This window comes from Lupinus angustifolius, chromosome LG03 (genome assembly GCF_001865875.1).
Source record: "Lupinus angustifolius cultivar Tanjil chromosome LG03, LupAngTanjil_v1.0, whole genome shotgun sequence".
NCBI lineage: Eukaryota > Viridiplantae > Streptophyta > Magnoliopsida > Fabales > Fabaceae > Lupinus > Lupinus angustifolius.
The window spans coordinates 21,380,853-21,397,954 of NC_032011.1; the positions used below are offsets into that span (position 1 = coordinate 21,380,853).

General features: G+C 32.4%; 1 protein-coding gene across 1 annotated transcript; it reads right to left on the reverse strand.

Moving 5' to 3' along the window:
* LOC109343627 (UTP--glucose-1-phosphate uridylyltransferase 3, chloroplastic) lies at window positions 2,510-10,829 on the reverse strand. Its single transcript, XM_019582016.1, has 17 exons — window positions 9,945-10,829; window positions 8,988-9,168; window positions 8,748-8,897; window positions 8,476-8,637; window positions 8,219-8,391; window positions 8,065-8,131; window positions 7,557-7,723; window positions 6,719-6,877; window positions 6,121-6,212; window positions 5,924-6,018; window positions 5,442-5,519; window positions 5,127-5,222; window positions 4,561-4,635; window positions 4,380-4,471; window positions 4,085-4,247; window positions 3,207-3,267; window positions 2,510-2,927 (listed from the first exon to the last, which is right to left on the reverse strand). Exons 1-17 carry the CDS (start codon window positions 10,673-10,675, stop codon window positions 2,815-2,817), a joined length of 2,655 nt encoding a protein of 884 aa, XP_019437561.1. The 5' UTR covers window positions 10,676-10,829; the 3' UTR covers window positions 2,510-2,814.

Sequence of the window (17,102 nt, forward strand, 5' to 3'; positions counted from 1 at the left end):
ACCGATAGTTCACTAATTAAATCGTATACCGACAAAATTAGATATACATATATAATATATTAACATTAATGTTGAAAATCAATAAAAAATCAATATTTTTTTATTTTCATTAAAAATTAATTTTAAATAAAAACTAGACGGTATGATCGGTACGGTTCAATTGAAAACCGATCAGTATGACCATTTTTAGCCAGTTTTGACCGGTATGATTGCATGACCAATATAATTATTGTACCGTACTAGTATTGGGACCGGTTCACCGATTTAATCCACTGATATGAAACAGTTTTAACAACACTACACATTTAATATTTCCCTTCTCCTCATCCCAATCTTTCAAAAGTTTAATTTTTATGCATGGTATACATTCATAATCATTTGTATTCCTTTTGCTAAAGTAGTAAATGATGTTATTAGTATAAATTCTTTTTACATGAATACTTCTTTTAACTCCTTAATTAAAGAATCTATATTTACAAAAAAAATTATACTGATATGTGAAAATTATGAACAATTTGCATTTTTAATGTATGAAATGCTGATGGTATATACATCTTAAATTTACATGGATAAAGTCCTAGGAAGAATTAATTATCATTTAAGAACTTGCATCTCAGACTTTTCAGAAACAACATTAAAGAAACTAGATCAATTAGGAGCAATGTATAGATTTAAAACTCCATATTCTGGTTTGTAGTGTGCATGACAATGAAGTTGGCAAATTGAAGAGAATGCAAGTCCTTAAAGAATTCAATCTGATTTGTTCTTTCTTACACAATATGTGCCCGGCCCGGCAGGAACTCCAAATACTCGGATTCGTTATAGTACCCTCTATGATACTCCAACCACCCCACGAATTAAAGTGTGAGCAATGAACATTCCTAACCTACCTTGTGGTAAAATTCAAAATCTATTTATAGAATAAGGGTGACAAGAATCCAACTATTATACAATAAAACAAGTTAGATGAAGAATCATGAATGTTATATATCTCACACAAGGAAAGCATATCTTCATAATTACAAAAGTGGTATTCAATTGATGACATAGATCCATATTCATTGCTTGTGTTCTCCTGTCATGGAGATCATCCATAAAAGAATAAAGGAAAACTCAAAGGAACTTATTACAATGAAAGCCAAAAGCAACTAAAAGTGATTAAGGTTTAACTTCTGTTCAACCTGTCACTTGGCAACCAAATTATTAAGGTGAGCTCCAATACCAGCTGTGAACCATGATTCACTTAAGTAGGCATCTGAAGTGGTTAATAGTCTATGATTCTACTAATTCTAGCTGAATGTGGGAATCTTCTATCTTGTAATTCCAGTGCCAGCTTCCGCTGTCCACCGTCCTCGGATCAATCGGATCTAACTGTATCGCTAAACCTGCATTAATCCAAATATTAATTCATGAACTCATATAAGCATTTCTGTCTAGAAAAAACGACCCAAAGGGGAGGCGGGTGGGGGTAATTTTAACCATTTGTAATATAAATTCTTTAGACCAAAATCTCTATCGACATTCAACGACTAAAGAGAACAAAAATCATGACTGAGAATTCCAAGAGGATTAAGATTCTCAGAATAATCATGAGATCCACCCTAAGATATATTATTTTTTAGGCAATTAAAACAATATTTTTTTATTTTCATTAAAAATTAATTTTAAATAAAAACTAGACGGTATGATCGGTACGGTTCAATTGAAAACCGATCAGTATGACCATTTTTAGCCAGTTTTGACCGGTATGATTGCATGACCAATATAATTATTGTACCGTACTAGTATTGGGACCGGTTCACCGATTTAATCCACTGATATGAAACAGTTTTAACAACACTACACATTTAATATTTCCCTTCTCCTCATCCCAATCTTTCAAAAGTTTAATTTTTATGCATGGTATACATTCATAATCATTTGTATTCCTTTTGCTAAAGTAGTAAATGATGTTATTAGTATAAATTCTTTTTACATGAATACTTCTTTTAACTCCTTAATTAAAGAATCTATATTTACAAAAAAAATTATACTGATATGTGAAAATTATGAACAATTTGCATTTTTAATGTATGAAATGCTGATGGTATATACATCTTAAATTTACATGGATAAAGTCCTAGGAAGAATTAATTATCATTTAAGAACTTGCATCTCAGACTTTTCAGAAACAACATTAAAGAAACTAGATCAATTAGGAGCAATGTATAGATTTAAAACTCCATATTCTGGTTTGTAGTGTGCATGACAATGAAGTTGGCAAATTGAAGAGAATGCAAGTCCTTAAAGAATTCAATCTGATTTGTTCTTTCTTACACAATATGTGCCCGGCCCGGCAGGAACTCCAAATACTCGGATTCGTTATAGTACCCTCTATGATACTCCAACCACCCCACGAATTAAAGTGTGAGCAATGAACATTCCTAACCTACCTTGTGGTAAAATTCAAAATCTATTTATAGAATAAGGGTGACAAGAATCCAACTATTATACAATAAAACAAGTTAGATGAAGAATCATGAATGTTATATATCTCACACAAGGAAAGCATATCTTCATAATTACAAAAGTGGTATTCAATTGATGACATAGATCCATATTCATTGCTTGTGTTCTCCTGTCATGGAGATCATCCATAAAAGAATAAAGGAAAACTCAAAGGAACTTATTACAATGAAAGCCAAAAGCAACTAAAAGTGATTAAGGTTTAACTTCTGTTCAACCTGTCACTTGGCAACCAAATTATTAAGGTGAGCTCCAATACCAGCTGTGAACCATGATTCACTTAAGTAGGCATCTGAAGTGGTTAATAGTCTATGATTCTACTAATTCTAGCTGAATGTGGGAATCTTCTATCTTGTAATTCCAGTGCCAGCTTCCGCTGTCCACCGTCCTCGGATCAATCGGATCTAACTGTATCGCTAAACCTGCATTAATCCAAATATTAATTCATGAACTCATATAAGCATTTCTGTCTAGAAAAAACGACCCAAAGGGGAGGCGGGTGGGGGTAATTTTAACCATTTGTAATATAAATTCTTTAGACCAAAATCTCTATCGACATTCAACGACTAAAGAGAACAAAAATCATGACTGAGAATTCCAAGAGGATTAAGATTCTCAGAATAATCATGAGATCCACCCTAAGATATATTATTTTTTAGGCAATTAAAATAAAGAACGTTTAATATTTGAAGAGAGGAGACCTGGGCTTCCTGCTGTGATCTTCATCTTGTAGCCATCTGGAACTTCAAATACATGATTTCCCTGTATCAGTAAAATAGCAACAAAAAGAGGTTTGTTAGTTGTTACTTTATATGTATAAATATCCTGAGAATTAACCAAACGTGTATTTTATATTATATTTTGGAATACATAATTAAAAGAGTGATTAATGAGTTGTTAGGAGACTCATCTGCTTTTCAAGATTCTATTACAAAATTTACAAATGACTACTGGGTCAGGTTCATTGTAACAAACTGCAACCTAGTAAGTTTTCCCCAACTTATAAGAACCTAGCAAGTGTTCCACGACGACAATGATAACAGTCAGTCTTTTTCAATTAGATGGAGTCGGCTACACTAATCAAACGGTGCCACTCTGTTCTACCAAAAAATAAGTGTCCTATGAGTGACCCACAGATAAAATGATTTGGAGCAACAGCTGTAGTGTGGTATCCATGAAGGAGATAAATCATATTTGTTAAGCAATACTAGGATGTTGTGGCTATCTTGCCATGCATTCATATCTCTTATCAACTGGCCAATTTTTATGGGCATAATAGCAACTTTTTCTTACCTTGAGTGAGATATTGTATGCGACACTTATAACTAGAGGTTTTAGTGAAGAGTTTATAGTGTAAAATATTACAATCTAAATATGGTCCTTTGGGACAATTCTTGGAAAGGGAGGGTAGTTCAATGATGTCTAGGAATGGTTCAACTTGGTTGAGAGACTTAGGTCTATTTGCGAGTTTAGTCTTGGTTCAACTGTGTTTAAGTACCACTTGTGCTTCAATTTAATAAAATTGTTTTGTTACCCAAAAAAACATTTTTTAGTGAGAAAGTATGAGTTTCAATTTTACCTCTAAGACAACATCAGTGGCATCAAACTCGGCATTTCCATGCAGTATGATCTGCAAAACTTCAGACCGCTGCACATCATTTTTCCAGTATATGTTTCCACCATAAGTCCAATCAATTCCCTTATTCTGCACCTTGACATTTTGCAATCTACATCTCCCACACCTAGCAAGATAAATGTGCATAAAATATTGATGTTTGCAATCTAAAATAATTTTATGCCCCATGGCTTAGATCTGGAGGCAAGAGCAAGGGGATAATCAGGGTAATGTCAAACTAATACATGCGGTATAGTACCTTTGCCCATAATGTAGTATGGATTCACCGCTCTCATTAATCTTCATTGAGCCCATAACATTTTCAGTTTTTATGATCAGGCTTCCATTTAACTGGGAAAAAGGGTCAAACATAAGCCCACTATCTTAGCAATCCCACGGCATATAAGTAAACAAAATATATCAATTTGAGAAGTAAGAACCTGAACGTTTCTCCAAAGGAACTCTGAAACCTCTACTTGTAACTCAGAGCCCTCTGATATGGAACCACCGTAAAACTGATCACAAGAAAGAATAACAGAATTGGAATCTGTTGTTTCTATAAAGGATGATCAACAAAATTCACTCTCAACAAGCTTTAGATATACCATGTTTTAAGCAACTAGTATTGAAGAAAATATTAGTGAGGGAATTTCATGTTAAATAGTTACGTTCAAGTCATCCTATGAGTGCCATAAGTTACAATACTATATGGGTGGAATGTGGAAACATAGAGGGAACCTTTTTAATTAATCATGTCAAACACAATTTCAGTAACGGGAAATGTGTCACAAAGCTCGTTAAATGAACAGATCTTGAATATTATATTTGACCCATTTAGGAGAAGAAAACAGTTGAAATCAGCATATCTGGGACAAATGTTATACATTTACTGATAGAGCTCAAATGAAACTACTGTGATTTTAATAATCATACACAAAAAATATAGTATCAAAATTACAATTTTTGATAAATGATAATTGAGAATTAAAGTAACATATAGTGTTACCTTTTGTCTGGTGACTTCCCAAAGAGGACCAAGAGCAGGATGCAGAAGGATGAGAAATGGGGGTCCAGAATCAACATAGTTCTCATTAGCTTTAATCTGCAGCAGAGAGAAACAGAATCTAATACAACTGAATGCAGATACAAAACATAACTGTCCACCTTTTACAAACTTACATGCTTTATCAAATGAGATTCAGTACAAAAATAAAACAAATATATCAGAAATAGCTTACTGTATCATGGAAATGCACTCAACGAAATGAAAATGAAAATGAATGAATTTTTGCATAATTCACACAACATAATACACTTATACCTCAGGAAGTCTTATATTACATTGTGAAAGAAGATCATGGGCATTTCGTAAGATATCCAACAGGGAGCCATCAGGTGTCTGCATGTAATTGCAGAATATCTTAGATATTTAAGAGCAACAATCATTGGCAATTCCAAAACATAAATTACAGTTTTTGTCTTGGTGTCATTAGTTTAATTCAAACTGTTTCAGAAACTTGAAAATAATCCTTATACTTCATAGAGCATCTACTGAGGCTATCCTACTGACACTGGTGTTCTAGAACACAGCAGTATGACACTCAGATGGGGCAAAAACTGCTAGTAAGTACTACCCAATTATCCTGGTAAAAGTGCAAACCCCAGAATAAGAAGTTACAAGGATGTCTAAGGTCATTATGGAGCTTGGAATGGTATCAAGATAATGGAAGCTCACAAGTAACAATGTTTAGTCCTCCCAATCTAGACAGAATAGATAATTGAAACATGATAAGGAAATCAAACCTGGTGTAAAGACTTGTCTCCATGTCTTCTTTTTTTCTTAGCAGATGAGGTAACCCTTCTTCGTTCATTATATACAATAAATGTATCCAGCTTATCTGCTCACAAACATATAACGATGTTGTTAAACTAAAATAAACGTTAAAGGAAAAGGGAAAGGGGTATGATTAATGAGATCAAACGGATAGATCATGATATACCTTCCACACCATTTAAACACCTAGATGAAAATTTATTGGAAAAATTGTCTGCTATATTTTGCATTGTACACTCTAGTCTGCCACCAGAGACACTAGTGAATCACAATAAAAATGGGATCAGTAACATGCAATATTCAGCAGTATAATTATAGCTATATAACATTTCATTTGCTGGAAAATGTGACTTAGAGAAGCTAAGAGCCATAAAGGAAAAGGTTGAAGAATCTACCCTGACCAATGGCAATAAGTAATGAACATGATAGCAGATAATCACTGATGAAAGTCCATATCAATTTCATTTTTAACCCATGAAAGGAAACCAATTATATCAGCTTTTGGTTTCATTTATGCAAAAAGCATAATTTTCTGTCTCTCTGGTAAGAGATAGATACATGTATATAAATTAGTTTCTTCTAGAGAGTATGAAGTACTTGAGTAGCTACTGCTGTGACTGGACATGTGTCTCTTCTTTCAAATTTTGGAAAGAAAAAAAGGTATTTGAGAGAAAAGACAAATGCTTCAGTTAATTCCATTTTAACTAATAAAACAGAGAAAATTAACAGAATTGCATTGACAAGTTCACTGGGTAAAAACATACCTATGGCGTAATCCAAACTGATCTACATAAACGGTTGGCTTTTTTGTATTTATCACCATTCCTGGTAAACTGTTTTCATTCTTACTTGATCCAACTAGTTCCACAGAACGTAAATCAACATATAAGATGTTTGTATTGGCTGGGAAATCTGCCTGCAAACTTGATCATGAAAAATAAAGTTGATATTTGAGTTGTTCATTCCAGGTTAGAAATCCTAAAAGATAGACAGAATAAAGAGGTGTCTGACAGAATAAATTAAAACCTAACTATCACATCAACTGATACTGCAACTGAGAAAACAAAAATGAGACAATTTTCACCAAAAAATATTAGAACACAACATTGCTTCAACTTGGTATGTCATATTTCTTTGCGGGTGGGATAGTTTTTTTTCAAAATCTTATACATTTGCTAAAAATTACCCGACCAACCTCTGTGCATGACTACTTATGACTGTATAACTCTTATGATAAACTCCTGAAGTGATGAATCCTATTATATCAGGTGAGTTCATTTTAACATGAAATATACATTTGTAAAGCTCTTGAGCTAATAAACAGATGAAGGTTTGTAAGCATCCCATTCTCAATATCAACACAAATTTGGGGACAGTGCCTTCTTAATCATCAAAATTATACATTTGTAATTGTGTGTCTACTAGAAGCGTATTTCAACTTAAGCATTGCAAATCATTTGAAGCTGCACAATATATCACAGAAACTGGAAATCAGATTTTTACATATCAAGGGAGTCTAGACTCTAGACAATGAAGTTTCAAATAACAGTTTATGAGATAAATTAAATATTGAAATAGAGCAAGTACAAGAAAATCATGTACCTTTTTGGAGCAAGATGTCCATCAGTAACTCCAAACTTGTCAAACTCGGTGTATTCAATGCAAGAGACACCATATTCCCAGTTCCCATCCAGACCTTTCTTTTCCATCAGCACATTAATTCCCTCTGTGGCACCCGAGTTCCGCTTACAAGATGCAAACCCCAGTTTCTGTCGGACATGCACAGTTAGAAGTAGAGTCAATTTTATTCAATTTGTGATTTCCCCCTTTAATGTTCTTCAGGCACGCCACATGCAAACAGTGCATTTAAAGGACAAAGGCCATGCAAACAGTGCATTTATTCAATGCATATTACTAACCAAAGTTGCAAATATCTGTCATCTGTTGCTAAGTTAGAAGTTAGAAGGAAATTTATAAGTTAGAAGATAAGGAATTACATGATTACAGACTATAAGACATTATTTTCCCATTTATTATAACATCTTCTCAGCACTTGTCAATATAGTGGCAGAAAAGAATGACATAATCAATTAAAACAACATAATCCTACCTTTCCTTGTTGTAAACCAATTCCTGCTAAGGCTAGGAGAGTTAAATCTGTAGCTGCCACAACATTACTGCAAGGAAGACCACTCATCAGTATCAGTGACCAGTAAAAGCAAGTTTCTCTACTAGAAAACTAAAAATACACTCCTGTATCAGACCTGACTTGGCGCACAGTTGCACCTTTTCGTCCATGATTATAAAACCATTTGAAGATGCCTTTGTCATGAGCAAGTTTCCATATGACACCATGACCACCGGGCTTATTCAAGGGACTGAATGGTTTGGTGATCAACCATTGTCCCTCTTCTGCACCAACAACTGGAACAAGAGGCTGCCAATTAAGAAATAAAATACTCAGATTGTTTAAAATAAGATTATCCCTTCTGAGAAGCAACAATGTAGTTTTATATGAAACCTGTTCAAAAAATTGGAAAGTTGATCGACCTCTTCCAAACCATGAAAGTCTTTCACACAGAGAAGTGATGTGTTTATGGTTGTTCTTAGCAGAACTTGTCATTATTGCAACAGGAGTGATACATTGCTTCCCATATAACTTGAAGTATAAGAATTCTCTAGCCTTGCAATGTGAAACAGCAGAATTATATATTTTAGTGGCAATTATGATTTGATTTTTCAAATGTTTTAGCGATGAACTATGATTCTGTTTGATAAATGGAAATCTAATACCTGAAGATCTCTTATAAGACCTTCCAACAAAGTCCTACCACAATACGGTAGCATTGCAGCAGGAAGGCATTCACCTGTGTTAGGATCAACTAAACCAAGCCTGTCTGCAGATCCTCCCAAAGGATAAATTTCACCTAGGTCTGGCAAACCCTAGAAGGATAAAATCATATTATTTCAGGTATCTAAGAAACATATCCACTAAAATTCAAATCACAAACCAGGTAGGCTAATTATACTAACCTCTATACCCCATAGTGCCGCTTGAGATGCATACTCTGTATTTTCAGAAAGGTCAAGCCCTTTAGGTGCATCAATTCCCGAAATTTGGCATTCTTTCATTCCATGCCTGTCCTGAGACCAGTTTATATTCTGCCTCTCAAACATTTTTTGGACAAGAAGCTCCAGCATTTTCATCTGATAACTGCAGTGTAAGATTTGATCAACCAAATGACTAGATGCATATGGATGCTTATACGTGAACTACACCCACACCTATTAAACCTGGTTTATACCGAGCAAAAATAATAAAGACTATAGAACTTATATAACTTCTTCCTGAAACATCCTATATTGTCCAAATGATAACAGTTCAAATTATGCAATAGACACTCAGCTCTAGCAATTGAATTTAGCCTCATTAAACAAGGAAGCACACACACTTCCAAATAGTTGCCTTACAAGGCCAGACAAATTTGATGCCAGGATACTCCCCGGTAACTTATCGGATACTTCTAATTAACATCAAATTTTCACTTTTGTTTTGGAGCTATTATGCTAATACAGGCAAGATAGATACTGTCAACACTCCTAACAAATTAATACTACCTTCTAGAAAAGCACTGTCTCTGTTAATTTTCCTTCTTTTAGGTTTATGCTTGGAATGACTAGGGTGCTACTGCAGTATGAATGACATTGCAGGCATGGATCACAGTCCACTTTCACCACGAACATCCATAATAAGAATTCATATTTATATATGCTAATTACTAAATATAACTTTAAAACATATATTTCCATTTTGCCACTTACATTAACATTATATTTTATTTTATAAAAATGCATTCTCCCACTATGCTGCCACCAAGTGGAAAAGTTACATATATGCAACTTTTTTCATGCGAGCAAAGAAGTTGTTTCGAGGATTTGAATCCGGTCGAAAAATATAAAAAAAAAGACACTAGGAAATGAAGAACTGACCCAATGATTCCACCAATGCAATCATAGAACCTCTCAATTTCTGCCAAAGACGCTAACAACTTTTTCAACTCCCGAATTTCTTCATCCTCCAAAGCCATTCCCATCTTGTTCCCAAAACCACCACCACCACCATTCCTGTTATACGAATCCCAATTCTCAATCATCTCCGCCAAAGAATAAAGCGCACTCTTCAACGAACTCACAGAAGAAGAAGAAGAAGAAACAGAATCATCAAATCCATTTCCTCCAATCTCAAGCACGTGTTGTTGCCCCGCTGCAACCAAACACTTGAGCAAGAAAACTTCCTCACGGCACAAATCAACGGTCGCCAAAACCCTAGAAAACGCATTTTGGCGGGAACCGGAGAAGAATCGCCTCACCCTGGAGTCACCGTCGATGAGCCTGAGCTTCTCGTCAAGAGTCTCGCACGCGGCGAGCTTGTCCCGTAGCGCAGCGAGCCTCTCGATTTCGCGGCGGAAGTTGAAGCCCGGCTGCGGCGGAGATAGCTCTAAATGCTCGGTGGAGACACGCGCCACGCGGCAACATAAGGGCGAGTAGGGTAATGATGCTGACGAGGAGGATAAAGAATAAGAAGAAGAAGGTGAAGTAAGAGATTTAAAGAAAGAAAGAGTGTGGGAATGAAAAGTGTTGTTTGGATTTGAATTGAAAGGAAAAAAGAGGAAGTGATTATTGTTATTGTGGTGAAGAAGAGAAGAAGTTGAGTGAACCATAATTGGATTAAAATTAAAATTGAAAATGAAAAAAAGTGATTAAAGTAATGAAGAAGAGGAAGAAAATGATGAGCTGTTATTATAAGAGTGATATTATTTGGTATAAAAGATAAGATGCTATGAGAATATACTAAGAAAAAATAATAGGGATTTGGGTTGAGAAAGTAAAGAAGATGAAGCTGAAAGAGGAAAAGGTGTTGAGGATTGATATGTTGTGTTGGTAATAACTGAACCATCCATAAATTTTGAATTTGGGATAATGATATCGTGCTTCAAACTGTCTAAAATTACTCAAAATATATTATTTGAATTAAAAAAAATTAAATATTCATTATTTTCTATTTTTATTTTATTATCGTTAGTTTAGGACATAATTTATGACATATTATGAAATACGATATTTTTGTGGATGCATATGAGGGGCACACTCACATTTTCATTTTATCCTCTTTCCTTATGTTATTGGCTCATTGGCTAATCCTACTTCACACATTTGTATTTGTCACTCACATTATCCACTTAAATATTTGACCAATGTTCACTCATTTTGGGTAAATTTAGAAAGTTCAGCATGGACGCATGGTAATGTGTAAATCTTGAGTCAACTTGTTGCACATAAGGCTCTAGGGAACAAAGTTGGTGAAAGGTTTAAAATTTGGTGAGGGTAACTTAAGGTTGATAAGTTAACTTATTGAATTGGAAACATTTAATAAAATTAGGTGATTAAATATTTGTTAGTAAAAGGACTTATAGTTAGAAGCTAATAAAACATAAATCACTTCAATTGGCTTCCCGAATAAGTGCCTATTATGAAGTGATTTTTCTATAGCAACAATAAAATACTCAAACTAAAAAAGGTAAATAAAGATGTTATTTTTTGTCAAATAAGTTTATTAGCTTTTCTATATTCATCTCTCTTGGATTGTCAAATACATAGATACCATGTGTTGGTGTATGGTATGAGACCTTACTAGATTTCCAAGTATCAAACAACACCAAATGTCAAATGTTCGAGCCATGTGAGCGACATTTAGTAGGAACGACAACTACACACCTCAAATGAATTAATTATTTACCTGTAGGAAGACCATATTAAGTATTTTTTTATTGAATCCAGACTTTTTAACCAGGATCGGCCAAACTATATTAAAATAGGGTTCGAGTGAGGCTTACTAGGCGGGTTTGGGCTTACCCGAGCAGGTTCAGGCTACCCATTTCCCCTTTTTTTTTGAGACCTTTGGCTTGATAATAAGTCTTAGATAAAGATTATTTTATAAGATAATGATACTATGAATTTATAATAAAAAGAGAAAAAATATAGAGTTTTATATAATATTAGTACATCATCTACCATATATTTTCAATAATTATTGACTCTTAAAAAAGTGATACAAATGAATGATAGTTGATGTACTGATTGTGTACAAATCTTTATATTGATTGTTTATAGATATTACACTATAATAAAAATAGATAATAAATATTTGTGTTATGAGCTTTGAACAAAAAAAATAGAGAGTAATATTTATGATATAAATATTTATAAATTATAATAATATTATAAAGTGAAACATGATATAATTTATCCTATTTTGTAGAAGGTCCTTATAATCACAAGAACAAAATGATGTGTCATATTAAATGAGAAGAAACATTAAACCATATATATTACATTTTTCTTTCTTAATTGTGTATTTAGTTAGATTTAACTTTTACAACAAAAGCATAATAAAGAATAATAACTTTTACATCAAAACTAATAGACAACATAATTGTTTATCATAAAGAACTTTATACTACCAAATTCAACTCATACCAATTCATAATGAATGTATTGATAATGAACATACAAATGATCTTCTTATAGGAAGTAAAAAATGATGATCAAATATGAAGATAATGGTTATACTTTGACATATAGAGTTCATTCTGAACTATAGTCTATATTATTATTAATATAAACTAACATGGCATTATTTTCTATAGTATCTAAAAGTTTAAATTATATTGTGTTATGAAGTGATAATCCACCATGAATGAGAGAATTAATAAATTATATATGTTAAAAATTGTACAAGTAGACTTGACATCACATCTTAAAAACTCAAACATAAAACATTAGATTTATGAGTTTGGTTGAATTAGACATTACAAATGTGATAAAAAGTTATATATTAATATAAAATGATATATATTTTTAAATCTATATTAAATAGGTTGAAATTTAAATATTTTTCTAATATTATACGGACTGATCTAACACAACCTGCACCCATTTAGGGCGAGTTTGGACTGCATTTTGATATACATAAATTGTCTCCGAGCTTTCTAGTCAGATCTGGTTTAGCCTGAGTCATATGTAGGCTAACCCGAACTCGTCCAGGTAATTCATTTTGACAACTTTATCCATAGGGTGGGGATATTGTATATTATACAAAACAATATGTAAAAATTGATTTTGACAACTAGGAACCAAGAGTAAATAATATTTGTCATGGAGAGTTCTAAATTGCAATGTTATTAATATTGTATGATCACTAAATTGATGATGATATTAATAGAGTGAACTGTACTGATATCTCTTAAGTTTTAGTGAAATTACATAAATTACCTCTTCATTTTTTTGCGCCTACGAAACCATCCTGATTTTTATACATACGTCACACTGATGACTACCCCTGCATGATAAATAAGTGTGATCTTTTAAACAAAAAAGGATGATAAGTGTAATTATGTTAAATAAAATATGATATATTTTGGAGACAAGTTCAAATAGTACATGAGTCAATACATTTTCATTATTTTTGTTCAATATAATATGCATAAATAATTTTAAGAACATATTTAAATAACTCTTATACTATACTCTAACGAACAAAAAATAATAAAAATGTATTGACTCGAATGTTATTTATACTTGTTTCCACGATATATTATATTTTGTTTAACTTAATTACATTTGTTACCCTTTTGTTCAAAAAATCATACTTATTTCTCACTGATGGGTAGTCAGCGTAAGATATGTATAAAAATTAGGGTTTGGATAATTTGTATAATGTCACTAAAACTCAAGGGGTATTAATATAATTTACTCATATTAATATGATAATACAACAGTCAGACGGGTGGTTATTAATTAAATGACATATCAATGAAATTACATATACATACATATTGTATTAACCTTAATATTAAAAAAACTTGTAAAGAATGCGAAACAAACATTTTTATTTAAACTATTTTTTTAAAATAAAGTGTGTGACATACTGGCATTTTGACAAGTAAAAACAAAGATACGACTGTACATTAGATTCTCTGCAATACGATTAAAAATTGAGTAACTTCCAAAAATTGTACTTTAAAATGAAAATCGGTCAACATTCGCAATACAGTTTAAATAAAATCTAACCAATGTAACTAGTACAATTTAAATAAAAACTGACTGGCTTGTATTATTTTTCATCCATTTTAATTAATATGATTAGATAATTAATATAATTACTATTATTATAACGATATAGTCTGATTCATTTCCCTGACATAATTTTATGTTACAGTTTTCATAACTATGGATAAATTGTCATAGTAAGAGAAGACTGACGTACATGAAAAATTTATTTTTGTATCTCAAACTTCATGATATTTTGTCTTTCATATCTTCATAACTCTTTCTTTTTAGCTACTAGGGTTTCTCCTTACTTTTTTTTGTTTTGTGTGGGTAAGGAACTAATCTTGATCAGGTTCATGATTGTTTCTCCCAATAAATGTCGCTTTCGGGAGTTGAACTCTTAACATTGGGATCCAGGACTTACACCACTATTTTGATTATCTTCATAACTCTCATAACTTACTTTTAATTTCTCAGCTTTGCCATCTTAACCACTCTTAATGTAAGTGCTATTTCTTTCTTCCTTATATCACTTTTTTTAGTCTGAAATTTGGAAGTCAAATTGAAAGCTGAATTTTTGAATTTTGTGACTATCATATCCCAATTATCCATTTTTCATTGACAACCGAATACAATCCCTTAAAATAAGGAAACGTTTAAAACAAATCCCAATTAATTCAAAAGTTTACATCCTATTATTGTATTATAACCAAAATTTTGAGAATTTTCCTTCAAATACCACATCATAGTTCCTATTTTTTTTGGGGGAAATCATCTTTTATATATAATATAGCTCTATTCCTAACGACTATACTAATAAGATGAAGATTTATAATATGTTAACACAACTTTATTCCTAGCAACTTATGTTAACCAAATTGAGAGCTATAAGTTATTAATATAGAGCTATTCTTAGTAATTATACCAACAACATGCAAAATATAACATATTGATATGTATATATTCCTAGCAATTATATCAATAAGATGACCTATTATAAATAAGATATAGAACCACAATTTCTTCATGCACCCACAATCTAAATAACATATTGAAGGGGTGTTAACCTTCAGTAAACATAAATCACAAAATAACTTAGGCATGTTAATGGAACCGGGCAGACACGAGTAGTGCTTAACTATATTCATACTCGCACTATTTTTAAGCAGTGAGTATTTGTGGGTCCAAAATAAATTTTTAAATTTAATTATATATTTATAAATTATGTAATGATTAATATATAAAAGTAATTATTAGATGAATAATAAGATATGTATATAAATTTATGTTTATTGCAATTACTAAAATTTCTTATGAAATAATAATAAAGTAGATAATATATAATGTTAAAGTAATAATAAAAAATATAATATATAAAATATTTAATTGAAAAATAAATTTATAAACATACAGGTACTCACGGGGCGAGTATCATAAAACTCGTTCTCATCCATATTCTATTATTGTAGTTACCCATTGTGGGTATTTTTATGAGTACCCACATGTCAGATTTTTTGCATTCCTAAAAATAATTTATAATAATCAAAGAGTGAAAAATAAGCATAAATTAGAATGAAAGTATGTATATCAAGTTAATATTACATCTAATCCCTAGAAGGAAGAGGTTTAGTTACTCATTATCATGGTTCGTAAACACGAAGATTGAAAACGAGAAATAAAGCTTATTTGAGAAGAAATTACCTCCTCAAAGAGCATAAATCAATCCCTCTAACCTTTCCCCCTTTCTTCTACACCTTAATTCGAGCTCAATGACCTAATAAAATTAAGAATTTCGAGTACAAAGTGCTACCCTCGAATGTGTCTCTAAAACCCCCAATTTGATCATTTTTTATAGAGTCTAAAATCTGCCAATTTCGTTTAGGGCAATGGGGTCGTTGAGCATGGCGGTTCGCCTAGCCTGTGCTATCATTTCACCTAGCCAAGTTGCACTACGCGAAATTTGCTTGATGAGTTGGGCGAGAATTATTTGCTGGGTGAAATATAGAAAGAGAGTGTAGCTAACTTTAGTTTAGTGCAATGGCTACGGTGAGCGTGGCTTCCTACATTTGTCAATTTTGCTTAGCTGAATCTAGGCTTCTTTGTTTGTAAAGTTGACTTCTGGATTGTTTTTTTGCAGTTTTGGCCTCCACAAGCACTCTAAAAGGTAAAATTAGAAAGATTACACAATGTATTAAGTTAGAGAACATTTTTTGTTAGGTATCAGTGGCTAAAATACACCTAGAAGGGGGGGGGGTTGAATAAGTGTAGCGGTCAGAGTATCCGCTTTTTCGAAAACAACAAATTATTCAAAAATAACCTCAGATTAATCGATTAACAGAATACAAATAATCAATTAACACAATTACTTTAATCGATTAAATTAGCTCAGAAATTACTAACAGATTCGGTTTCTTGCACAACAATTAACCGAGATTTAAACGAATATACAGAGCTTACAAAATATCAGAGTTACACTAGTATAGTATGGAAACAGAATATAACAATTAAAACAACTATACAACGTAACCGATTAAAGCAATAAAGAGAGAAAGAGAGAGAGAGAGAAAAATCCTGCAACATGATTTTTATCCTTGTTCGTTTGCGTGTCCACTTGCAAACTACATCTAGGCCTCCCGGCTGATCTGGGAGATTTTTCTTCACTATAATTGAAATAATATTTTACAAGCACTTCTTCCAATTACAACACTTAGATATTCACTTGAAACATAAATAAACTTATTCCTTGGTTTGACTCCCTTCCTACCGCCCAAGAAAACCATTCTTGCGGTGTAGCTCAGCCAAGAACCTATTCTTCCTATCAAGAACACTAAGCTATCGAAGATACAACACAATCTCGTTGGTGGTAAGACACCTTGAGATTCCCAATGTTACAACACTTTTCACAGCAAAAACATAGAGTAAACTAAAGCAATTATGATGCTCAAAACAGACAATTAAGATCTTACTCTAAAACTCTAATACAAGACTCATATAACATGACAATGTATTAGTTGAAAACAGTTTTTACAGAATGCAAAA

Coding starts and splice junctions, on each gene's coding strand:
- LOC109343627 (XM_019582016.1), bottom strand. CDS start 10,675: ATGGTTCACTCAACTTCTTCTCTTCTTCACCACAATAACAATAATCAC. Junction 5,223..5,441: donor GTAATATAAGACTTCCTGAG/GTATAAGTGTAT, acceptor TCTCTGCTGCAG/ATTAAAGCTAATGAGAACTA. Junction 4,472..4,560: donor TCCTTTGGAGAAACGTTCAG/GTTCTTACTTCT, acceptor CCTTTTTCCCAG/TTAAATGGAAGCCTGATCAT.